The 27,335-nt window shown below is 39.3% G+C and overlaps 1 protein-coding gene across 1 annotated transcript in view; it reads left to right on the top strand.

Annotated features, from left to right (window-relative positions):
- Positions 1-2,724: 2,724 nt before the first annotated feature.
- TRPC3 (transient receptor potential cation channel subfamily C member 3) overlaps positions 2,725-27,335 on the top strand; it is a 62,322-nt gene continuing 37,711 nt past the window's right edge. Inside the window, exons 1-2 of the mRNA XM_070756629.1 lie at positions 2,725-3,608; positions 19,728-20,499. Coding sequence (XP_070612730.1) covers positions 3,346-3,608; positions 19,728-20,499 — 1,035 coding nt within the window. The 5' untranslated portion in view covers positions 2,725-3,345. The remainder of the gene's footprint in view (positions 3,609-19,727; positions 20,500-27,335) is intronic.

Raw genomic sequence — 27,335 nt, 5'->3', positions numbered from 1 at the left:
TATATTAATTAGAAGTCCTGTGTTCATTCATACACACACACAAACACACAAATCAAAAGATATTTTAACAAGATTTCACATTTAATAAAAATCAAAATTAATAAAAATGTATTTTAATAATACAGTAAGAGGAGTAAAGCATGATAGCTTTATGCTATTTTCACATTTATAAAGATTTTTATTCATAACTTTATGATGCAGCATATTTTCAAATAAAAATTATCGGTATTATAGCAAGAATGCCCTTTTGTAAAGTATTAATTAAACTTGTAATTGTATTAAGACCAGGAATTAAGTTTATAGGAAAAAAACAAATGTATACATTATATTAGGAAAAAAATATATATTGACAAGTATAAAATTGATTAAATAAAATATTTATAATGTCTGCTAATTTATTTTAATTCTACACATATAAATTATATGTACATGTAAATATTTTCAAAACTATTACAAAAAAGCCTGAAAACTATTAATCTTTGATTTGTCATTTTCGTTTAAAATATACTTTCTATCTCAAATTGCATTTATAAAAGAACTATAAGAAGGTTTTAAGTCCCTAGATTTGAGAATGACCAAACAAACCATGTTTAAATTGACCACTGAAACCTTTATAATTATTTATTACTATAATAATTGTACTTGATATAATTACCAAAGACTACAAGACCATTAAAGGGTAACACACCATTATAGTACAGACTTAATGAACCTGAGAAGACTTCATCAAATGCATGGATTGGAAGCTTTCACTTGATAAGTGTTTTTAAATAAACACTTGGGAAATAAGAGTAACATCAAACAGCAATAAAATGTAGTGGTACGATAAAGCTTAATATGCATCATTGTAGAGGCCATTCATTAAGGTAACTTTAGGTCATGCAGAATGCAGCTGCAAGAGCAATCATGGGCTTTCCCAAATATGCCCATGTTACACCAACACTCCACAGTCTGCATTGGTTGCTGATCAGTTTCCGGTCACAATTCAAAGTGTTGGTGCCCTTCATGGCACCGGACCAGATTATCTCAGGGACCGCCTTCTGCTGCACGAATCCCAGCGACCAGAGCGGGTCTTCTCCGGGTCCCGTCAACTAAACAATGTCGCTTGGCGGGACCCAGGGGAAGAGCCTTCTCTGTGGTGGCCGCGGCCCTCTGGAACCAACTCCCCCCAGAGATTAGAATTTCCCCCACCCTCCTTGCCTTTCGTAAGCTTCTTAAAACCCACCTCTGCCGCCACGCATGGGAGAACTGAGATATTTTTCCCCCCTAGGCCTTTACAATTTTATGCATGGTATGTCTGTATGTATGTTTGGTTTTATAATAAGGGTTTTTAACTGTTTTAATATTGGATTGTTATATGCTGTTTTTATTACTGTTGTTAGCCGCCCCGAGTCTACGGAGAGGGGCGGCATACAAATCCAATCAATCAATAAACAAACAAACAAACAAACAACTATTGGAATGTTATTTAATATACACTGCTCAAAAAAACAAAGGGAACACTCAAACAACACAATATAACTCCAAGTAAATCAAACTTCTGTGAAATCAAACTGTCCACTGATCGCAATCAATTTCACATGTTGTTGTGCACATTCAACTTTGTACAGAAGAAAGTATTCAATGAGAATATTTCATTCATTCACATCTAGGATGTGTTATTTGAGTGTTCCCTTTATTTTTTTCAGCAGTATATAAAGACTGTATTCCTATGATACAGTTATCCTTAGTTAACTGAATGATGGTTGATTCAAGGAACCCAAATGTCTGGGTTCTTATGATGCATGAATCATAAAAATATATATGAACCGAGGTTTTTTTCCCGCCTGCTAGACTAAAGGTTGGTTAGACCAGTGTTTCCAAACCGTGGCAACTTGAAGATATCTGGACTTCAACTCCCAGAATTCCCCAGCCAGCATTCTCTGGCTGGGGAATTCTGGGAATTGAAGTCCAAATATCTTCAAGTTGTCAAGGTTGGGAAACACTGGGTTAGACAGCTTAAGGTTCAGCATGTTGCTATATAGAGTTCACTAGAGCAGTGTTTCCAACCTTGGCAGCTTGAAGATATCTGGACTTCAACTCCCAGAATTCCCCAGCCAGCATTCACTGGCTGGGGAATTCTGGGAGTTGAAGTCCAAATATTTTCAAGCTGCCAAGGTTGGGAAACACTGCACTAGAGGATTTATCTTTCATTATTATTTTTAAAATTCATGGCACAGAGGTCTAGCCCAGGGCATTTGGCAGCTCATAGCGAAGGATGCAATTGTGCTTCACCCCCACTTCCCACATCCAGAAAATGATGGGCGAGATAAAGGAGTCCCACTGACGGTGAGCTGGTGCTCCTCAACCGCTGGAGGACAAGCAAGGTAGCAAAACCCAAGGACAAATTGCAAAGCAGGGTTCGTTTTGTCCTCCAGCATCTCACAACTGCTTCCTGCGCCGCCCACAGTAAAAAAATAAATAAAGGAGCCAGAACTGAAATACTCTCTATGGGTTGTTCCAGGCATAAAATTCCTCCTTCCTTCAAGGACGATTACTCAAAAAAAAGAGAGACTGGCAGCTGCCGAATGGGCTCCGTGATGGATCGAAGCCGCATTCGTTGATTTGCACAGGGACCGGGCGCCCGTTTGCCTGAGGGAAAAGGCGGAAGGGCATCGCTGACAGGCAGGTGACACCACGTCTCACACTGGAAGGGATGCTCGCCTCTTTAAAAGTAGTACACGTGGGTTGAGCCGATTGCATTAACAAATGCGCGCCTGGCGGGCTGAAAGCGCCGGCACACGGGCTGCTCGGAGAGCATTTGCAAGCAGCCGCCAAGTTGCACAGCGGCCGGGTTTTTTTCTTTTTTTTTCCCTAGCAGCGCCTGCCGCCGGTTCTCTTAACTACCCGCCGTTCGCGCTTCCTCGCCTCAGCGCGGATGTGTTGACCGGGGTGGGTGGGGGACAGACGGACGAAGAAGTCCTGTTCCTCGCCTTGCGAGCACTGACGGACCGTTATCTTCAGATGGCGGACGCCCTCCTGCGTCTTCCGTCCCCTCAGCTCAGCGCCCCCAGCACGAGGCGGTGAAAAGGCGCGGCGGTAACAAACAGCGGAGCCCTCGTTTCTGCCTTTCGAGTTGCTCGCGCTTTTCCTCAGACTCTCGGTTCGGCTTTCCCTCACGGATTCGCTTGCTCGGAGGCGGCCGGGAGGAGGAAACCCTTTGCAGCTTTTTCCCGCGCCTGCCTGGCTGGCTGCTCGCCGGCGGCGCCTTTCTGCTCCTCTTTTGCAAACCCTCAGCGACTACCAGCAACTGACCGGAGGGGCGGCCGGTACCTTACCGAGCGGAAGCCGAAGCGCCGCCGCGGCATGTCCGGCACGGGCAAAAGAATGAAGGAGCGGGGAAGCTTGACCTTCAACCAGCAGCAGGAGGAAGGCGAGGAAGATGAGGAGGAAGAGGAAGAAGGCGCCTCTGAGGAAGACCCCCCGTTGCCGCCGCCCTCACAGCAACCCCGAGCGCGTCGAGGGTGGAGGGGGGTCAATGGCGGGCTGGAACCTGCCCAGCACCTGGCGGTGAAAACCCAGGGAGAAACCTACGGCTTTCACCCGCCCTTGCCGGTGGTGGGCAACGTGTAAGCTTTGAAAGCCTGCCTGGGGCTGAGGGAGTGGGAGAGCGCTTCTTCTCGGAAGGAGGGAAATCCCGTAGCGGGCTATATGGGTTCCCCCCTTTGTCGCATCGGACAGCAGTCGCCTTCTGTCCGCGCAAACCAGCCGTGGCAGCTCCCGGGAGTTGGGCGCAGCTGTGGAACGACTTTCGCGAAAAAGAGGGTGCAGTTGTTAGTCGGTCGAGAGCAGGTTTTTAAAGTCAGTGGAAAGAATTAAGTACCAAACCCCTTTTAAGGGGAAAAGGCTCCTGGTGCGGTTAATAGGAGAAGAAATGTTTAGGGGTGTGTGTGTATGTGTGTAGGAGGAGGAGAGGGGGGCGTTATGGCGCCCGGTAATTCCTAAATCGCGGTTTGTTGGTCTTGAGATAATTCAGTAATTGGGAATTGATAATGTTTTTTATTGTGGGATTGACCATTTTAGTAGGCTCCTAATTTAATTCTGACGCCCCGAATTTTGACTATTGGCTTTCCTGCACAGAGGGACTGGATTTGCCTATTTTAACAATGCTCAGGTTGCCCCTTTTGACTAAAGAGCCTTGCATACTTTTTTTTTTTTACAGTTGTAGGGCTTTTTTCTCCCTGTTTTTTTTAAAAAGATGCAGTTTCTAACAAACAAAAGCTGTGCGCAATATAATTTATCCCTCCCCTTCCTTAAATATGTGTGGCTGAGAAAGTTTGAGAGTGCTTTCAAAGTTTAGGTTCTGAATTCTCAATGTCTTGATGCTGTCCCAAAGAAGGGGTGGGGTGGGGAGAAATCAGTAGCAATGGAAATAACAGGTAGCTCTGTTACCAACAAATCTCAATACGATTGCCCAGGTTCCAGTTATGCATTGACTAACAAAGTAGCCATCAAGAAATGGTGAAATTTAAGCTTTGAAAATTTAAAACTGTTGTGAGCTGCCCCGAGTCTTCGGAGAGGGGCGGCATACAAATCTAATAAATAATAATAATAATAATAACAACAACAACAACAACAACAACAACTGTAGGACATAAATGTTTCAAATTAAAAGAGGTGGAGGTTGGCTAAGAAGTTGTAATTTAGCACACCTATTCACAGGTTCCAGTGTATTGATTTTGAATGTCAGGCTGGAATAAACAGATATCTCTACAAGGATCAGTACTGTCCCTTTACAGTTTCTGAGTAAAAGTTGGTATGATTCAGTAGAGAGATTACTGAAACACTTCTTTGCACATGTCATATATAGCCATGTTTTTTTTAATCATGGATCATAATTGGATGGTATTAAATTAAGCCATCAAACTACCATAATGGGTTTTATATAAACAACTAAGCCCAAACCAATGAACTCCATCGTTGTATCATGATATATCCAAATATACATCTTTACAAAAATAATAGAAAAGGCAGCTGAGAAATCAAGAATGGCAGATCTTAAAATATAATCATGAAGTTGGATGGGGATATTTGTCTATGGATCTTTTGCATTTTCTTATAAGAGTCAATGTTACTAGCTTAGATATACCCAGTCAGAGTATTTCCTGGGTATGTCAATCAAATGACATTGGGAAATTTAATATTGTCAATTTTTTGGATTTAGGGGGGGGAAATGTTGGAGGGATCACAGGAAACTTAGTGGAACACAGTTTTACTTGAGTTCATTGTAAAAATCTATAAATAAATACAGAATGAGAAGGTCATTGCATATTAAAAATCTAGGCACCCCAATAGCATTATGATTTTAAGAATAGAACAGTGAAGAATGATAACCTAAAGAACTGTATGAGCAAAACAATGCCTAAACTGATAAGATCTTTTCTGAAAATTCTTCAAAGCTTGAAATGGAAGATTAGCAATAGAACAATGAGATAAAAATGATTTTCTATTCTAACAAAAACTTAAAGGGAAGCTAAATATATTCAGTATAAATATATTGGGGTTTGAAACTTTAAAATGCTTATTTTTATTCAACCTTTGTGAGTGACATAGGGGAAGGTCTGGTAGGGAAGGTTTGCCTATTTGCCGATGACTCTAAAGTGTGCAATAGGGTTGATATTCCTGGAGGGGTCTGTAATATGGTAAATGATTTAGCTTTACTAGATAAATGGTCAAAGCAATGGAAACTGCAGTTTAATGTTTCCAAATGTAAAATAATGCACTTGGGGAAAAGGAATCCTCAATCTGAGTATTGCATTGGCAGTTCTGTGTTAGCAAAAACTTCCGAAGAGAAGGATTTAGGGGTAGTGATTTCTGACAGTCTCAAAATGGGTAAGTAGTGTAGTCGGGCAGTAGGAAAAGCAAGTAGGATGTTTGGCTGCATAGCTAGAGGTATAACAAGCAGGAAGAGGGAGATTGTGATCCCCTTATATAGAGCGCTGGTGGGATCACATTTGGAGTATTGTGTTCAGTTCTGGAGACCTCACCTACAAAAAGATATTGACAAAATTGAACGGGTCCAAAGACGGGCTACAAGAATGGTGGAAGGTCTTAAGTATAAAACGTATCAGGAAAGACTTAATGAACTCAATCTGTATAGTCTGGAGGACAGAAGGAAAAGGGAGGACATGATCGAAACATTTAAATATGTTAAAGGGTTAAATAGGGTTCAGGAGGGAAGTGTTTTTAATAGGAAAGTGAACACAAGTACAAGGGGACACAATCTGAAGTTAGTTGGGGAAAGATCAAAGGCAACATGAGAAAATATTATTTTACTGAAAGAGTAGTAGATCCTTGGAACAAACTTCCAGCAGACGTGGTTGGTAAATCCACAGTAACCGAATTTAAACATGCCTGGGATAAACATATATCCATTGTAAGATAAAATACAGGAAATAGTATAAGGGCAGACTAGATGGACCATGAGGTCTTTTTCTGCCGTCAGTCTTCTATGTTTCTATAAGTATTTCAAGGTGACAAACATTCCTAATGCTTCTCTCTCCTTTTCCCCCACAACAACAGCCCTGTGAGGTTCAGTGGGCTGAGAGAGTATGACTAGTTCAAAGTTATCCAGCAGGTTTTTCTACTTAAGGGGGGCCTAGAACTCAGACTCGTGGTCTCTAGGCCAACACATTAACTATTACACCACACTGGCTCTCCATATAAAATAATTGTAAAGAATATATATGAAATGTCCAAGTGAGAAGGATTTGTAAAACCTTTCTCCAAATTTTCTGTAATTTATGGAATTATGATCCATTAATTAAGTTCTAATATTCTGCTGAATATATTTAATTGACAATGAGCACATTTAATAGGAACAGATGAGTCAGGGGTGTTTTTCTCAAGCCACTAGCCTACCTGCCAAGAAAGAAGCTCCAGGCTTTTGAATTGATGTAATCATTTTGCTATGCTTACTTTGGTTTACAAAATAAATCACCTTTCCTTCAACTTGCCTTGTATTTCTATATGGCAAGAAAAATTAATCAGCAGTGATGAAATGAACTACAGTAAGATGATTATAACTTATAATTAGAAAAAATTTAACAACAGTGTGTGTGTGTGTGTGCGTCCTTGACTTACAACAATTCATTTAGTAAGTTCAAGTTAAAAAGGCACTTTAAAAAGTGACCCATGACCGCTTTTCACATGACATTGCAACATCCTCATGGGCATGTAATCAAAATTCAGACGCTTGGCAATTAGTTCCTATTTATGATGGTTGCAGTGTCCTGGGATCATGCAATCATGTTTTTAACAACTTAACAACTGCAAGGATTCAATTAACAACTGTGGCAAGAACAGTCATAAAATGCAGCAAAACTCACTTTAAGAAATGTCTTAATTAACAGTTGAAATTTTGGACTCAATTATAGTTGTAAATTGAGGATTACATACATATGTATATATGTGTATGATAAATATGTGTACATATACAGTATCTCTATGTCTGTCTGTCTGTGTCTGTCTGTCTGTCTGTCTGTCTGTCTGTCTGCCTATCTATCTATCTATCTATCTATCTATCTATCTATCTATCTATCTATCTATCTATCTATCTATCTAATCTTTAAATTGATATTGTCAAATTAAGGAGTAGCAAACAATCTTGCCAGTACTTCAGTCTTACTATTGTATATCAAGGATACTAATTTCCTTTTGGGACATACAGTATTCATCTCAGCCACATCCTATGAGTGAAATATCCTTAGGATATCATAGTGTACCATTTTGGAAGTACTATATTACCTTTTCTGTGAAGCTAACACAATCCCACTAAAGGTGCAAGGTTTGGGAAATATGTAATACTTTGCCATTCATTATGTAGATAAGGCATGTTGAAGGTGAGATTGGAGGCCTATTTGAGAGTGCTTGAAAGGCATTATTGCCCCCAATCATAATTATTTCTCTCTCAACAGTGTTTGTCCTATTTATTAGCATGTCGTTTTTTTTCTTCCTTTCATATTCACCTTGCTACTTTTGATAGCAATTCTTGTTCAGGTTCCAAAAAGTTTTAATATTTCTGCTTGGGAAAAAATGGGGGAGGGGTTGTTCCATTTTACACTGCTCTGAAATGTAAATTTTAGTATTCCTACCTTTCTGAAGCTTTTGTAGCTTATTTGCTCCTTTTTCTGTGTTTATCAGTTTCCTTTCCCTGAAGCAGGAGAATGACTGCGCAATAGTTACTAATTTTGGGCTAATTCTACTAAACCCAGCAATCCCAGCAATGTGTATCTCTTGCCTCTCTGTGCCCAATTCTCTTATACACTTGTCTTTGTATATCTTTGTTTCCTTCATATTATTTTAAACTGGGAGTGCCCTAATGTGGGAAGAGATGCAGATAGAACAGTCTTGATAATTCCCATGATGCCCTGAAATCAGATCCATCCCACTTCTTCTCCATTAACTTCATTAGTAGATGTTTTCCTTGTTGACTAAAAGAGAACAGCAGCAAAGCTACATGAGAAAAAGCAATGACTTTGCTTTAAAAACCTGCCATGCTCACAAATTAGGATGACACCAATGAGCGGGGGCTGGGGGCAGTTGCAATCGAAGAATCAGGGATGGGTTCCTCCTGGTTTAGACCAGATTGCCCAAACTGGTAATAACCTGCTGGTGACATCACGATTGCATCACAGATCTGGTTTGGTCAGTGCCAGTCTGTGGGCGCCACCATCTTTTTTTTTCCTGATTTTTTTTCCTGTTTTTTTCCTCTGCTGCTGCTTGAAAAAGGGCCCTCCAGCCACTCCTGGGTTTATACGTATCTTTATTCCTTGTTCGAAGCACAGCTGATCAGCTCCTGAGCTGTGTTTCGGGCTGATTCTAGTTACCGATCATGTGCAGAAGCAGAATTTGTATGCCGTCCCAAGTCTATGGAGAGGGGCAGCATACAAATCTAAGAAAGAAAGAAAGAAAGAAAGAAAGAAAGAAAGAAAGAAAGAAAGAAAGAAAGAAAGAAAGAAAGAAAGAATTGCACAAGGGGGCGTGAACATGCACGCAAGCATAGCAATACAAACCAATGGCAAAGATAAGTGGAACCCACACCTGCAATGCACACCCTCAGGTGATAACCACAGATTTCCAAAATGAAATTGATTTAAAAAACCAAAACAAATGTGTACAAAGACAGAGTTGATAAAATCTTGTATGAGATTCTGGGATTTGTACATGAAAGGTAATATTTGAGGTGATACTTGGATGGGAAGGAGATAGTTTCTAGATTATTTCACATTTGTGCCTGAGATTTTAAAAAGTTGGCTTGTGATCTAATCTTTTCTATACCATCATTTTAAACAGCATTTAAGGAGTCATTTTTCTAGAACATGATAGCAGTTCAAATAGAAATAATGCACCTTTGACAAATGATGAAAGCTGCAGTTCCTAGCCAGCATAACTAATCATTAACTGGAATTTCTGACGCTTCATTCTTATACGAGGAAATGTTTTATAGATAATTTAAATGAGTATTGTGGCGGCAAGACAGTCAGATTTCTGTTGCTATTCATATTTGCAACTGTTACCTCTATAAATAATGGTTTACTTTAGTGTATATATAGGGAGTCCTTAATTTACAATCATAATTGAGTCCAACATTTATGTTGCTAAGCGAGACATTTGTTAAATTACTTTTGCCCCATTTTACAACCTTGCTACAGTTGTTAAGTGAATCGTTATTAAGCTTGTAACACTGTTGTTAAGTGAATCTAGGTTTTCCATTGACTTTGCTTGTTAGAAGGTCACAAAAGCATCACATGACCCAGGCCACTGCAGCCATCATAAGTATGACCCAGTTTTCACATAAACGTGAGGATGTTGCAATATTCGTAAATGTGAAAAACAATCATAAGTCACTTTTTCAGTGCTGCTATAACTTTCAACAGTCACTAAATGAACTGTTATAAGTCAGGAACTACCTGTAATTTGTCATTGTAGAGAGGTTTATGGGCCACAGTGTGAGCTGATAGACACTCTGTTATTTGCCAAAGTGATTGCAGTTATGCAAAGCAATTACTTCTAAGATACTGAATAGTGAAGTTGTGTGCTGGATTCTAGCCTCTGAAGCATTATCCCAGCTACAGGAACCTAATAAATCAGATCAATTAGGTCAGTTGCTCTTATGAGATCTTGCACCCATATATTGGTGTTCAGCTTTTCTATAACACTGTGTTTTTTGTGTTAAGAGGTGCTATGTTATGACTATTTCTTCTATGATGGCATTAGAAAAATAATATGCATAGCCTGTTTAAAAATTAGGCATTATTGCAGTGATCTGGGATAGTGTAGCACTCCAAAGTACAACTGTCAATTGGAAGTTGCAGATTAAAATCTTGATTGGCTGTGGTATCCTAGACAAGCTACTCTTATCTAACTCCATATAAAGTACAGTAATTATATACTAAGAGAAAAGCAATAGTTTAAAACTTAGTGCAGTTGGAATGTGAATTGCTTTAAAATGTTCTGAACCATGATAGGTATTGAACAATGATAGGTATTATCATTCATTATTATTGTTTTTTAAAGTAACTAGGAAAACTAATGATTATAGTTTAGGTCCCGTACATATATGTGCGTATATGTGTGTGTGTGTGTGTGTGTGTGTGCTTCAGAAATCCCAGATAATCAATGCAATAATAAGATCATTATAAAATTATTTGATTGTCTGATAGGATTTAGATGTGAAGGAGGACTAATAGTCAAATTTGTTTCACGTATAGTCAGGTCCTACTGACATGTCCATAAAGTTTTCTTGCTGACAATATAAAAATAATTGTACATTGTCGTCCTTTTTTCCCTTCATCCTCCTGTTCCAGTGTTAGAGTATGGTCTTTAATCCTGAGGAATCCTGGTGAATTCCCATCCAAATACTAATTTCGGGCTTGTATTTTGTACTTCAATTACGGTACTTGAAAGCTGTTTACTGGAATGCATTTCCTGAAATCTGTCTTCTCCTGATAAGTTCTGCTGTAACAATAGATGTGATAGTATTCTTGCTTTTCAATCTATGTAATTAGGACCATGATGGTGAACCTGTGGCACATGTGCCAGAGGTGGTACGCAGAGCCCTCTTTGTGGTCATGTACGCCATCGCCAGTTGCTCATCTAATTTCCAGTGCAGATACTGGTTTTTGTGGGAGCCAGAGTGCTGGAAAACAGCCCCCCTACAAACCCTTTGCCAAAATCCAGCCAGTTTCAGGAAGTTTTCTGGGCCTTTCTCCGGCCATTTATAGGGCCATTTTTGCCCCAAAATAGTAAAAAATGTGCGCACTTCAACCACCTGGTCTTCAGCTTTCTAGTGCTTGGGTGCACACGCATGCACATATGTTCTGCCTTGGGCACTCGATGCTGAAAACATTTGCCATCACTTTGGTAGGATATGCTGAATATGTCAAAAATATTGGGATTCTGTCTGAATACCAGTTAGAAGTTTATTTCATAATCTGATGTGTACCATTGTGCACCAGTGTGCCTTCCGTCCCCTGTCCAATTGTCTCTCCTTATCTCATTTATCTTTTCTTCCTTTCAAATATGTTCACCTATACTTTTATATGTTATCTTCTATTCTTTTCTTTACTTATATTATTACATATCTTTCTCTTCAATGTGTATTATGCATTGGACAAAATAAATAAATAAATAAATAAATAAAAATTGTAAAAGTTACCAGTATGTGCTCCAAACCTCAGGAATATTCCTGATTGACCTATGTTTAGTTATCTTTATTATTTTGCATTATTGTATGAAATGGTCCCTCAAAGAATCAGCAGCTCTGTTTCTTACAATTTTTTTTTCTTCCAGAACTGCATTTTCGAGGCATTCTATTATTCTCTTTCCATTCAAAGCAACATACCCCTCCTTCCTGGCAGTTTGCACAACTTAAAACCTTTTCATGATCATTGCATTCTTCCTCCTCAGCATATTCTCAAATGATGAAAAGCAAGTTTTTCATTTGAGATGTCATTATTTTTGGAATTATTATTATATCAGGAAATTGTGCTACACCTTTGCAGTCCATCTGATAATAGGCTTTTCTTGGAATAGATTTATTTTTTCTTTTATTTATCTATCGTATTTGTATGCCCCCCTCCCAAAAGCTTCATTCTGGACAGCATTCTTGTTTTATTTCCTGCCTCTCTGTACCTGTATATAGCTTTACATTTTTATCTTTGAATTAAACAGCATTTACAATCAATTTTGACTCCCCGTTTTCATAAAAGTTTAGATTTATTCACGGAAATTCTTCTATCTTTCTCTTTGCCATGAGTTGTTGATAACTGCTATATTTTTTCATTCTTCTCTCTTCCTGCCTCAGCTGTATAGTACAAGGCTTTTGAATGTGCGTTTGTGGCTCCATTATAATGGAGCTATTACGTCCAGGGTTTTTCATTTGAATTTTTTACCATTCATCTTCTCTCAACATCTTCTCTTGTTCTCTTAGAGGGATTTTTGTTTATCAGGTTACCAGGCAAATGTACAGAAATGACAATCAAGAGTTGGAGAAGACGGGAGACAGTAGCAGGTTTCTTTGATTTCTTTTTTCTATCAGTGTTGATAAAGTGCAGTAATTCCTAAACAATTGGAGTTGTTGGTAAATTGAGGGGCTTTTTCTGACAATTTTAGATTTTCAAACATCTAAAAATGTCCATAATTACAATGCTCTGAATTTCAAAACACATAACAAGAACTTGGAACTATTCCAAATTAACTTAGTCTTGTGTTCTAAAGTCTTGAGAAATTGATGGCCAGAGTTTGGAAGCTTCTTAGAATGCAGCTCAAGTACTTAGAAGTGTGTATTAAATGCTAATGAGGCTGGTATGGCAAAGCATAATACTAAAAGCAGTACCAATTAAGTGGTGATTAAATCCCTGGTAACTGTGTTTATGGTGATATTCACCATAAAAGAGCAATCATAGCAATTTTGGTTTCTAATGATTTGGTGTTGCATGGAAAGTTCCCGGTAAAAGGAATTCTACAATCCATCTTGTATCCTCTCCACTATAGGAAATCCTAAAGCTGGCTCAAATCCCAAAAAAGATTTCCATTGCCAGCATTAGACTAATATTGCTAATTTATTTAAAAGCTTTTAGCTAAACTAAGCTCAAAGTTGAAGGTTTCTTATAAATAATTAATCATCCTAAAATGATGAGACCTTTAACTCATTTCCAGAATTACATTTCTTTACTATCAAATTATGTACAGTATTTATTTAAATGCCTTGGCAGGATCTGGCACACTTTTTAGCGTTTATACTTATTGAAAATTATGATGTTTTCTTTGAGAAGGAACCAGATGGAGAACTGATGTATCTTTATTGAATATGATAGTTGGTATAATGATAAAAAAGAAATAAACCTAATATATCAAAGCTGCTTTATCCAACATCATGCCAACACCAGTTAGTGAATGATAAGAAGACTTTGAGGGCAATAGTTTTTTAAAGCCTTTCTTTATTACTGATGGTTAGTCAGAGGCAAATTATATATAATTACTTAGTTTTATTGTCAATTTGAGGGTTATTCAAGAGTAATATCTCACAGTTATATTCAATAAAATAAGATTATTATTTCAAAGTGGATTTTTAAAAGGTTGGTTGAAGATATTTCCTAGTTCAGTACCCCCAAGAAATGTGGGATTTCAATATCCAATCAGTAGAATTAATAATTCTTCATGGCAGAGATTATAACCCAACATATCTGGAGGGCATCAAGTTGCATCAAACTGCTTTAATGTTTTATTTGCAACAATTGGGAATTATTTAATTATTGTGCTATTAAATATATTAGGCAGCTATTTATCAGTAATTATCGGCCAACAAACATAAGAGTATGATTGTGATGGACGAATGTGGTTGACTAGTTTTTAATGGCAATAGGTTTTAGATTTGATTTTATCTTTGGGTTTCTTATATGTTGTATTCTTGTATTTCCTTTTACTTTGAAAGCCGCTCTGAGTCCACAGGATAAATAAATAGTTTAAGGATTGCAGTTTTATGGTAAAATAATAAAATTGTATTAGTTAGCCTTTAAAACAGAACAGAGTTATTTATCATTTCAAATACTCATATACAGTGATACCTTGTCTTACGAACTTAATTGGTTCCGGGACGAGGTTCTTAAGGTGAAAAGTTTGTAAGACGAAACAATGTTTCCCATAGGAATCAATGGAAAAGCGATTAATGCGTGCAAGCCCAAAATTCACCCCTTTTGCCAGCCGAAGCGCCCGTTTTTGCACTGCTGGGATTCCCATGAGTCTCCCATCCATGGGAAACCCCACCTCCGGACTTCCCTGTTTTTGCGATGCTGCAGGGGAATCCCAGTAAGGGAATCCCAGCATCGCAAAAACGAGTGATTCGCTGGCAACAGAAGTCCAGAGGTGGGGTATCCCAGCGAAGGGAGCATCAGTGAAATCGCAGCATCACAAAAACACCAAAGTCCTCAAAACCCCACCTCCGGACCTCTGTGTTTTTGTGATGCTGCGATTTCACTGAGGCTCCCCTCACTGGGAAACCCCACCTCCGGACTTCCGTTGCCAGTAAAGCGCCCGTTTTTGCGCTGCTGGGATTCCCCTGCTGGGATTCCTCTGCAGCATCACAAAAACACGGAAGTCTGGAGATGGTGTTTCCCATGGAGGGGAGCCTCAGGGGGATCCCAGCAGCACAAAAATGGGTGCTTCGCTGGCAACGGAAGTCCGGAGGCGGGGCATCCCAGCGGCAGCAGTGGGTTTGTAAGGTGAAAATAGTTTGTAAGAAGAGGCAAAAAAATCTTAAACCCCGGGTTTGTATCTCGAAAAGTTTGTATGACGAGGCGTTTGTAAGACGAGGTATCACTGTACTTTAAAAAAAAGTCCATGTATGTCACATTTAGTACAATATTTATTTTATTCTATGTAATTTTACACCTTAGGTTAGATTGGTGTGTGCATGGTTTCGTTATCAAAAGTAAAATATTACAGTCATGTTATTTAATTTTTTAAAAATACAGTACATTTCTTTAGATAGCAACATTTGTTAGAAGGAAGGAAGGAAGGAAAGAAGGAAGGAAGGAAATAAAATTGAAAGTATATAAAAAAGTGCATCTGAAATATGCAGCCCATGGTGTGTATATAGATACGGTGGTTCTTTCTTTTTTTGGCCCCAGATTGCTTGGATACTATGGTGCCAAAACATAGTGGCAAATTTCAAATTAGAAAGTTTTTTGTCGGTTTACAAAAAAAGTAAATGTGGGTGAACACACCACAATGTGTCAGAATAAATGAAAACCCAAACAGAAACATTACCTTAGGACTAAAATTCTAGTCCTTTTTAGTCTGTCACAGAACTTTTGTATTTTTCAGGGTTTCCCAAGGCGGAAGATGTTTTCCACCTTTGATGTGCAATAATGCTTGTTTAAGGAAGCATGCAGAAAGATACATGACTACAAAGTGGAAATGCTCCTGGCTTCATGCATAAAATTTCACACCATCATAAAAAAATAATGATACTGGATAATTGCCATTTATTTCCAACAGTGTTATAATTCTTGTTTCCATAAGTTAATTTTATGGAATTTTAACTTTCAGTAAAGGCTATACATACATGTGCAATTTAAATATGTAAATGTAAGTATTTTTTCTACTGGAAGTCATTGAAAAGAAGACTTTGGCCAGTTTAATCTTTTTAATAATAATAATAATAATAATAATAATAATAATAATAATAATAATAATATAGATACGCTGACAATCAAAACTGCCAACTATGCAACAACGAAGTCAAAACTGTTTTACATTTAATAAGTGAATGCAGCAAAATTGCACAAACTGATTACAAAGCTAGACATAACCAAGTTGCTAAATGATCATTATGTAAAAATTATGACTTTCCTGTATCCAAAAGTCATGGGAGCAATTAGTAGATAAAGTTATCGAAAATGAGAAGGTAAAAATCTTGTGGGACTTTCAAATACAGATGGATCGTCATTTGAAGCACAACACGCCAGACATCTTGGTTGTTGAGGGCCGAAGCATACAGATTATTGATATCGCTGTACCAGAGCCCAAGCCAGAGTCTAAGAAAAAGAACTGGAAAAACTCATGAAATATCATGGCTATGAAACTACAAGGCTATGGATGAAACATGTGATACCCATTGTCATCGGGGCAAAACACATCAAGAAATTGCAGCTTCCTGCAATAACACCAGTGGAACTGCAAAAAACTGTGCTACTCAGAACATCATATATTTTGAGAAAATACAGTAGTACCTCTACTTAAGAACTTAATTTGTTCAGTGAATATGTTCTTAAGTAGAAAAGTTTGTAAGTAGAAGCAATTTTTCCCATAGGAATCAATGTAAAACCAAATAATGCATGCAAACCCATTAGGAAAGAAATAAAAACTCGGAATTTGGGTGGGAAGAGGAGGAGGAAGACGAGGAGGAGGACAGTCGCTGCTGAAGGAAGAAGGTAAGGTGAGGAGAATCCAAAAAATCCAAAACTTTAAAACTTCAAAAAGGGGGGGGGGACTTTGAGGCGGTGAGGAAGAGCACATACCTCCCACACATCCAGTGCGAGGCTGCCTCCCGTACACTGTGCCAGAGAGAGAAACCCAGAGGAAATGGCAGGAAATTGGCCAGGCCTTCGTGCCGCTCTCAAATTTCCTGGGAAATTTTTCCAGGTTCTGGTTCTTAAGTAGAAAAATGGTTCTTAAGAAGAGGCAAAAAAAATCTTGACCCGGTTCTTATCTAGAAAAGTTCTTAGGTAGAGGCGTTCTTAAGTAGAGGTACCACTGTACTTGGTTGATACCTAGTACGCTGACAGCAACCTGTATCAACCATTTGTACCAGTCAATGGTATTTATGACAAAACTTTAAATGTTCAGATGTGTAAATCTGCCTAATAATCAAATTGACTCTCTCTGTGTGTCTGTGTGTGTCTGTGTAACAGATTTTTGCTGCTAATGAAAAGGAAGTGAGACTAGTATAAATCTATTTCAAGCTATTTTTTCTCATCTGCTAGCCATACCCTTACTGGGATTTGAACCTGGGGAGTCTGCCTGTAAGACAGTAGATTTAACCTCTAGATCAAAGTTCTCCTCCTCCCAGCTTATACCAAGGAAGAGTTATATATTTTTTCTGTCGAATCACCCTGGTATACCCAAATATGGGAGGAAGCATACTACTTCTTTTTTGCCTCTTGGCCCCTCCAGCGGCCATATCCAAGACAGTTTATAGTTGACAAACTATATTCCAGCGACCGATTAGGTCCCACAGAGTGGGCCTCCTCCGGGTCCCGTCAACTAAACAATGTCGGTTGGCGGGCCCCAGGGGGAGAGCCTTCTCTGTGGCGGCACCGACTCTCTGGAACCAACTCCCCCCGGAGATCAGAACCGCCCCTACTCTTCCTGCCTTCCGCAAACTCCTCAAAACCCACCTTTGCCGTCAGGCATGGGGAAACTAAACATCTCCCCCTGGGCACGTTGAATTTATACATGGTATGCTTGTGTGTATGTATCTTAGTATATGGGGTTTTTTAAATTTTTCAATATTTTAATTAATTGGATTATGTATTGGATTGCTTTTCACTTGTTGTGAGACGCCCCGAGTCTTCGGAGAGGGGCGGCATACAAATCCAAATAATAAATAATAAATAAATAAATAAATTCTCTATGTGTAATATATTTTTGCTGATAATGAAAAGGAAGGGGATTAATATAGATCTATTTCAAGCTATTTTGCTCTCATCAGCCAATACACACACACAAACACACATATACATATCCTGTTTCCCCCCAAATAAGGCATTCCCTGATAATAAATCCAATTGGACTTTTGAGTGCATGGGAATAAGGCCAAGTGCTTATTTAAGGGTTAAAAAAAAAAAGACACACACACACACACAGAATAAAAGGGGGGAAAATCAAGTTATCCCAAATCTTTTCCTTTTACTCTCTTTCTCTCTCTCTCCCTCTCTCTCTCTCCTGTGTGTGTCTTATATTTTTTTGAACCCTTAAATAAACACTTGGCCTTATTGCCATGCACTCAAAAGTCCAGTTGGATTTATTGTAGCCCTCTCTTCGCTATCTGTCATTATAATTAACATGTAAAAAATTCACAAAAGGCTTCCAGTTAGTTTTGCCATTTCTGCTAATTTAATCAATTTTAAAATCCAGTCTTCAGCTGTCAGAATCCCCCCCCCCAATGTTTAGCATATACAATCCTTGCAGCAGTTATTATATAGTGTTCCAAACTATTTTCAAAAAAATTGGTTGATTAGATATCTAAAATGAAAGCTGAGGCTTCATTAATACTTGTGTCTTAAATATTTTCTATCTGGAGTCAAATCACGGTAAAAAAAAATCCTTTAAACTGTAATTCATTCACTAACCAACATTTTATGCAACTAATATAGTATGTTACAAAATGTAAATTCAAAAAGCCTAGACATTTTCTAAAATCAATAGAAACAAATGAAATAATTCACTGTTAATTCTATAAACAGATAAAAATACTATAGAATATAAATGTTAAAACTAATTGACAGAATTATAACATTGATGTTTCTGGATAAACTAATTATGACCACCATAATTGATATAATACCACTGATTTCCTGAAATAACTAATCTTGTTTGAGAAAATATAATATGCTAATGGGAGAAAGCGATACCTATATATACAGTGATCCCTCGATTAGCGCGGGGGTTACGTTCCAAGACCTCCCGCGCTAATCGATTTTCCGCGTTATAGTGGTGCGGAAGTAAAAACACCATCTGCGCATGCGCGCCCTTTTTTCCATGGCCGCACATGCGCAGATGGTGGAGCGACGCAAGTTCGGAGGCTGGCAATGGTGATTTTTCCGGGCTCCTCGCCGCTACCCCCCGCCTGCCCGATTCGCCCCTCTCACCGGCTTTCTTGGGGCAGCGCTGGCGGCAATGGCAATGGCAATGGCTTCCTTCCCTCCTTCCCTCCCTCCCTCCTTCCTTCCTTCCTTCCTTCCTTCCTCTCACCGGCTTTCTTGGGGCAGCGCTGGCGGCAATGGCAATGGCTTCCTTCCCTCCTTCCCTCCCTCCTTCCCTCCCTCCTTCCCTCCTTCCTTCCCTCCCTCCTTCCCTCCCTCCTTCCCTTCTCTCCCTCCCTTCTCTCCCTCCTTTCTCAAAAAGCACTTAAATACTGTACTGTACTGTGTAATGACAGAATAAAACCCCCCAGCCCTCAGCTGTGTTTGATTTTCATTCACTCAGTCATTCATTCATTCATTCATTCTTCTTTCTTGGTCGAGATTTTGGCCAATCAGCAATGGCCAGTCAGTTTGGTGATGACGTATGACGTCATCGGGCGGGAAAACCGTGGTGTAGAAAAAAAACCCGTGGACTTATTTTTTAATTAATATTTTTTGAAAAACCGTGTTGTAGCGTTTCGCACTAATCGAGACCGTGCTAATCGAGGGATCACTGTAATTACATTTATGGACATCTTACATATTAATATTTTTGTCTTTTTAAGTAGTTTTTTGGACAATTATTTCCGGTAGATCTTTTATTCATACAAGATCTTAAAGTAATTACCATTACAATTAAATATTATTTAGAGGTGACCAAGTGTCAAAATAAAGTGTGAACAGTAGATAATTGAGTAAAGGATCTGGTTTTGGGAAGCTGGTTTAGATTCTGTAGAGATTCTGCCATTAAAAATTTCCATGACTGTTTTTGCTCGGTAGGTTCATTGATGGAAGCCCTTCTTCGAGACGAACGACTATGATGAGAGAAAAAGGAAGACGGCAAGCTATCAGAGGTCCAGCTTTTATGTTTAACGATAGAGGCACAAGCCTCACAGCTGAGGAAGAGCGTTTTCTGGATGCTGCAGAATATGGAAACATTCCTGTGGTGCGCAAAATGTTGGAAGAGTCAAAAACATTAAATGTGAATTGTGTTGACTATATGGGCCAAAATGCCTTGCAGCTTGCTGTAGGGAATGAACATCTTGAAGTGACAGAACTTTTGTTAAAAAAGGAGAATCTGGCACGAATTGGAGATGCTCTGTTACTTGCCATCAGCAAAGGATATATCCGGATTGTGGAAGCAATCTTGAATCATCCCGGGTTTGCAGCTAGTAAACGGCTGACTCTGAGCCCCTGTGAGCAGGAACTCCAAGACGATGACTTTTATTCTTATGATGAAGATGGCACTCGCTTCTCCCCAGACATCACACCCATCATTTTAGCTGCTCATTGTCAGAAGTATGAGGTGGTACACATGCTGCTAATGAAAGGGGCAAGGATAGAGAGGCCCCATGATTACTTCTGTAAGTGCAATGATTGCACTGAGAAACAGAAGATTGATTCTTTTAGTCATTCTAGATCAAGAATAAATGCATACAAAGGGTTGGCCAGTCCAGCCTATCTATCCTTGTCTAGCGAAGATCCAGTCCTCACTGCTCTAGAACTTAGCAATGAGCTCGCAAAACTGGCTAACATTGAAAAAGAATTCAAGGTAAGTCTCCTTTCATGCTATCTCTCTTTTTTTTTGGCTTTATACTATTCTGACTTTATATAATTTTTCTGCACTTTGTCTGAAGTCCGTTACTGTCTTTTGGTCAATTAGTATATTTGGAATTATGACAAACTTGTATAAAACAAGGTCTATGCTGGGTTTTCTGAACCAAACAGCTGCTCATTTACCAAATTTTAAGCTGGTACAATTGCTTCCTACTGATAGTTAAATTCTATTCTAGAGCACGGGTCTCCAATCTTGGCAACTTTAAGAGTTGTGAACTTCAACTCCCATAATTCAGGAACTCTGGGAGTTGAAGTTCATAAATCTTAAAGTTGCCAAGGTTGGAGAGCCCTGTTCTAGGGTGCTTGCACCAGACTTTTTTTTTTTTGCTCCGGCAAGTGGCTAGGTTTTTAAATCAAATAATGGTCTGAAGTTCCCAAACATTCTAATTTTCTAAGAATGTCCTTGAGGTACATGCAAGGAAAAAGCATTATTTTTAACCTGGACAGATGACTGGTATTTTGCTTTTTAGCATACTACTTGCAGTTATTTTGGGAGATTATGATTCCGCTATATAGAGTGCTGGTGAGACCACATTTGGAATACTGTGTTCAGTTCTGGAGACCTCACCTACAAAAAGATATTGACAAAATTGAACGGGTCCAAAGATGGGCTACAAGAATGGTGGAAGGTCTTAAGCATAAAACGTATCAGGAAAGACTTAATGAACTCAATCTGTATAGTCTGGAGGACAGAAGGAAAAGGGGGGACATGATCGAAACATTTAAATATATTAAAGGGTTAAATAAGGTCCAGGAGGGAAGTGTTTTTAATAGGAAAGTGAACACAAGAACAAGGGGACACAATCTGAAGTTAGTTGGGGGAAAGATCAAAAACAACATGAGAAAATATTATTTTACTGAAAGAGTAGTAGATCCTTGGAACAAACTTCCAGCAGACGTGGTAGATAAATCCACAGTAACTGAATTTAAACATGCCTGGGATAAACATATATCCATCCTAAGATAAAATACAGAAAATAGTATAAGGGCAGACTAGATGGACCATGAGGTCTTTTTCTGCCGTCAGACTTCTATGTTTCTATGTTTCTATTTTTGTTTAAAGTAAGGTGAAGAAGGATACACATTGCCACACAGTTGCCACACATCCAAGACTCGAGTCCTATCTAATGCTACTTGTGTTGCTATTATGAAAAATAGCTTTGCTTGAAATGAAAATAATGTGGTGCTTGACTTGGTAGGTACAAAATAAAATAATGAAAAATGAGCTGTCTGAACATCAAATGAGTATCCATATTTTAGGTCCTAAATGACTAATGATTGAAGTGTTGGACTTGGATACCCATAGTCCCAGATTCAAATCTATTTATAAAAGCCCCTGGATTTCTTTAGTCCAGCCCAAACTACATTGCAAGGTGGTTGTTGTAAGGGAAATAAGAGGAAATGCTTTGTTAGTTCTGTTGAGCTCTATTATGCAAATCCAGCAAACAAATGAGTTTTCTAATGTCCATTCTCAGTTTTTGAACATTGTGGTTTATATAATAAAATATTCTGAATGCTTTTATCATTTTCCCATCTAAATAATATTATGGTCTGTGGTATAATAGAAATATATTACAATTCCATGATTCTATTAAAATTTGTATAATTGTTTTACTTTTCATTTCCTCCCCAAGTTTATATATTTTAATATCACAAAATGCTGATTATACGATTTTTCTGGATTTGTTTATCTTCACTGTTTATTTGGCTCCTTTTTTGTAATGATTTGTTCTGATTACATATCAGTAGTATATAAAATAAGAATTCTACCCCCTGAAACTCTTCATTTACTGGGGGGGAAAATGGGTCAGAAGAGACAGATTGTGAACAAAATTAGTTATACAAATGACACATCTTTCCAACTGTAACAAACATTTCATTAGGGTGTTTCAGGGTCACTGTTAGATTACACTTTTTAAATTAACTTTCCCTTAAATTATTATGAGGCGGCAGAAGACACATTAATGTGTGAAACTGTTCCAAGCCTAGAGAACTGTGAAGAAAATACATGTTGATTTGTGTATGAGTATGTATTTGTGAGGTGATGTAGGAGCAAAAATTGGTGTCATTGCATATGTTTGTTGGATTGCCTTAAAACATAGAAATTAATCGGTCTATAGCCATAATATGCAGTTCAGTTCAGTTTCAAAGATATTTATTATTTGGATACAACTGCTGTAAAATTAAAACTTGACCTATTTGCCAATCTGATGTATTGTAAGATTGATGTTGTACAGTATTCAGATTTTTTGACGTTTAATCATTTTGTTATGTGTGAAATGATTAAAAATTTGTATGATTATACAAATTTTGTATATGATTTATATTATAATCTCATGGAACAATAGGTATATATGGATGACCTTTCTGCAATATTGTGAGTGAAGTACTATATTGTCAATTTATAGCAGCTTGGCAGTTTTTCTTATTATATATATTGTGCTAAAGTGATCCATTATTGTATGTATGTAGTTTAGAACTGCCTTTGCTGTTAGATAATTTATGTATCTGGATACTGTATAGTCTGGTAGCAGTTAGAATTACAAAAATGGTTTTGGAAGTGCTAAAAACCTGAAACCTAAAAACCTCAATCCTAGTGGAGAAAGGGAGTTAAAGACTCAAAGACGGAGGCCTTGCCCTTTCTTATGCATTGTTCTGCATAGTTATGATTGACCGAATCATGAACTATGTTGACTTTTTTTGACATCCCTGTAGATATTCCTGCTGACAGAGGTTGTCTCAGTGAGAGTGACACTTAGAACAAAGTTTCCTGAGATTAGGCTTTTAACCGACTAACAGAGTTGGAATGGACCTTGCTTGGAGGCCTTCCAGTCTAACCCCCTATTCAAGCAGGAGACCCTATACCTGCAATGACAAATCTATGGCACACATGCCATAGGTGGAATGCAGAGCAATATCTGAGGGCACACGGAGCTTTGCCCTCTGCCAGCTCCAGCATGAATATACATCCTAGCCAGCTGATTTTTGGCCTTGGGGAAGGCCATTTCACCCTCTGGAGTCTTCAGCTTCCTGAAGTCCCAGAGTCCAAAAACGGCCCAACGGTCAAACTGAAAGGTTTGAAAAAATGGACTTCTGGTTTCCCCGTTGTACTGTTTTTTGCACTCCGGAGCTTCAGGAAGCTTCCCTAAAGGCTGCGGAGTGTGATAAACCGCACAACGGGCAAAATGAAACTCAGCTTTTCCAAACTTCCAATTTGCCCGTTTGGCCATTTTTTTCAGCGCCCCATGCCCCTTTGGGCATGCAAACCAAAAAGGGTTCCCCATCACTGCCCTTTACCATTTCAGACAAATGACTGCCCAGTCTCTCTTTAAAAACCTCCAGTGATGGAGTACCCACAATGTATTGAGGAAAACCATTCCATTGATTAATTGTTGTTAGGAAATGTCTCCTTAGTTCTAGATTGCTTCTCTCCTTGATTAGTTTCCATTTATTGTTTCTCGGCTTGCTCTCAGTTGCTTTGCAAAATACCTCGACTCCCTCTTCTTTGTAGTAACCTTTTAAATACTGGAACACTGCTATCATGTCACCCTAGTCCAGGCTGGGGAATTCTGGGAGTTGAAGTCCAGATATCTTCAAGTTGCCAAGGTTGGGAAACACTGCCCTAGTCCTTCTTTTCATTCATACCCAATTCCTGCAACCATTCTTCATGTTTCAGCTTCCAATCCCCTAATATCTTCATTGCTCTTCTCTGCACTCTTTCTAGAGTCTCAACATCTTTTTTATATTGTGGCAACCATAACTGGATGCAGTATTCCAAGTGTGGCCTTGCCAAGGCATTATGAACTGATACTACATTTCCTGTGATTTTGATTATATCCTTCTATTAATTGGGGGGGGGGGTTTGGCAGCTGTTGCACAGTGCTGGCTTATATTTAAACAGTTGACCAGTAGCACTCCTAGATCCCTCTCGCAGTTACTACAATTGAGGCAGCAGTGTGCTGCAGCCACCAAAAAAGCCACCTATTCTATATCTATGCCTTTGTTTTTCTTGCCCCAGTATAATATCTTATTTTCATCAGCATTGCATTTCATTTTGTTAGGACCAATGTTCAATTCTGTTGAGATCCTTCTAGAACTTGAGTCTATCTTCTAGGGCAGGGGTCGGCAACATTAAAAAGTCAAAGGGCCATTTGGACCTGTTTCCCAGAGAAAACAAAACACTTGCTCTCTACATGGGGCTACCTCTCAAGAGTGTTCGGAAACTTCAGATCGTGCAGAATGCAGCTGCGAGAGCTATCATGGGCTTCCCCAGGTATGTCCATGTTACACCAACACTCCGCAGTCTGCATTGGTTGCCGATCGGTTTCCGGTCACAATTCAAAGTGTTGGTTATGACCAATTAAGCCCTTCATGGCATCAGACCAGAATATCTCCGGGATCGCCTTCTGCCGCACAAATCCCAGTGACCTGTTAGGTCCCACAGAGTTGGCCTTCTCTGGGTCCCGTCGACTAAACAATGTCGCTTGGCGGGACCCAGGGGAAGAGCCTTCTTTGTGGCGGCTCTGACCCTCTGAAATCAACTCCCCCCCCGGAGATTAGGACTGCCCCCACCCTCCTTGCCTTTCGCAAACTCCTCAAAACTCACCTCTGTCGTCAGGCATGGGGTAATTGATTCCCCTGGGCTGCTTTTGCTTTATGCATGGTCTGTATGAGATGTATGACTGTTTTTATATTAAGGGTTTTAAATTGTTTTAGTATTGGATTTGTATTGTTTTTGTTGTGAGCCGCTTCGAGGGGCGGCATACAAATCTAATTAATAAATGAATGAATGAATGAATGAATGAATGAATGAATGAATGAATCTCTCTCTCTCTCTCTCTATCTATCTGTCTCCCTTCCTCCTTGCCCATCTCTCTCCCTCTACCTCCCTCATCTCTCTCTTTCTCCCCCTCTCTCCCCTTCTCCCTCTGTGTGCTGAGGAACTATTGCCACTCCCGGCTTCTCTTTGGGTGACCCTCCTCCCCTTCTCACGATTCCCTGGCTGGCTGTGGCATATGCAGGGAGATCCTCCTCAAGACACAAAGGTGCATGCAGAGGACAGGGGTCTGCTTGCTTAAGGAGCTTCTTTCCTGTCTTATGGATCCGGCCATTACCTTGCCATGTCCTGTCCCATCTCCCCTGCAGTTCTTCGGTTGAGCAGGGAGAGTGTTGCCTCCAGCCTGAAGCAGCCTGAAGTGAAGGCTGCCTTATGCACACATTTGGCATGAAGGCAGCTACAGGGCTGATTCTCTCCTGACCTGGGGATCTGGCCATCGCCTTGCCATGCCCGTCTCCCCGCAGAGGAGGAAAAGGAGGGGGGAGAACCTTCGCTTCCTGCTGCTTTGAGCTGAAGCTTACGCCCACCCCACTCAGCCGAAGAGCTGCAGGGGACAGGGGAGACAGGACGGGACATTGCAATGGCCAGATCCTTAAGCCACATCCAATGACCTTCCTTAAGAAAGCAGTCCCCGCCACCTGCCCTCCAAATGTGCCTTTGCTGCATTTGGTGCTCACTTGAGGATCTTCCCATGCATGCACACACTGCAGCTCTGACCCCGTCACAGCTATCCAGGGAGTTATGAGATGGGGAGGACAGTCACCTGAAGGGAAGCTTCAGCCGGGATGGCTATGTTCCTCAACCAGTGCCAGAGAATCAGCCACAGCCGCTTCTCCATTCACGCCATCGTCCTTACCTTTTCAGGCCAGGTGAGGGAAGGAGGGCGAAGCCAGACAGTGATGGGACAGGGAGCCGCAGCAGGGGGTCAGTCCTGTGGCTCAGGAGCTGCGGGTTGCTGACCCCTCTTCTAGGGTGTTGTCTGCAAATTTGATGAATTTCCCTCTATTCTCTCTTCTAATTCATTAATGAAGATTTTGAAGAGTACTGGATCTAAGACAGAATCTTAGAGTACATTGCTGCACCTGTCCCGCCTCCATGTAGATGTAGCTCCATTAGGGGTTACATGTTGAGTGTGGATGTAGCTTCATTAGGGGTTACATGTTGAGTATGGTTTGTCAGCTGGTGGTGATGCTGTATATTCCTCATTTTTCTAACTTACCGTATTTAGAAATAGAGGTTTATTTTGTCAAATGCATTGTTGAAATACAAGTGTACTACCGGTATCTCCACAGCATTTAGCTAGTCCATTAATGTGGTCACTTTTTCAAAAAATGAGATAAGATTTGTTTGGCATGATCTGTTTTTGACAAACCCATATTTTAGTACTGCAGTTTAAATAAAGCAGGTTTTCCTCATTTGAAGAAATAAAAATGGATAATTTATGAAATGAAATTCAACAAAAAAATTTTTTTACAAGAAATATGGTATTTCTCATCTCATATTGGGATTTTTTTTAAAAAATGGGTTTAGACAAGGAATAATATGGTTTGTTTGTTATATATGAATCTGGCCATTCTTATTTGACATGAATGGATAGTCAATCCAACTATTTTAGTTGAATGAACAATCCATAGTTTAAATCAATGCTTAGATTATATGAATGTAGTAATTATTTACTCACAGACAATGGTATAGAAATGTCATATTTTTAATCCAGGAAATGTTCAGCCAAGTGCAGCTAATTATATTTACAAAGCCTTAATAAGTTTTCATCCTTTGTTGATCTAGTAACCTGCAAGTTGTTCTTACTTACTAGCATCAGGCATAGCAGTAACTGTCCATTAGGGTATTTCTTGTGATTATTAGATGTTAAATTTACGAGAGCTATAGAAAAGAGCAATTACTGAGAGAACACTGATTAAGAAGCAGAATCA

The sequence above is a fragment of the Erythrolamprus reginae genome, chromosome 7, assembly GCF_031021105.1.
Source record: "Erythrolamprus reginae isolate rEryReg1 chromosome 7, rEryReg1.hap1, whole genome shotgun sequence".
Taxonomy (NCBI): Eukaryota; Metazoa; Chordata; class Lepidosauria; order Squamata; family Dipsadidae; genus Erythrolamprus; species Erythrolamprus reginae.
This window is presented reverse-complemented; position numbering and strand designations above follow the sequence as displayed.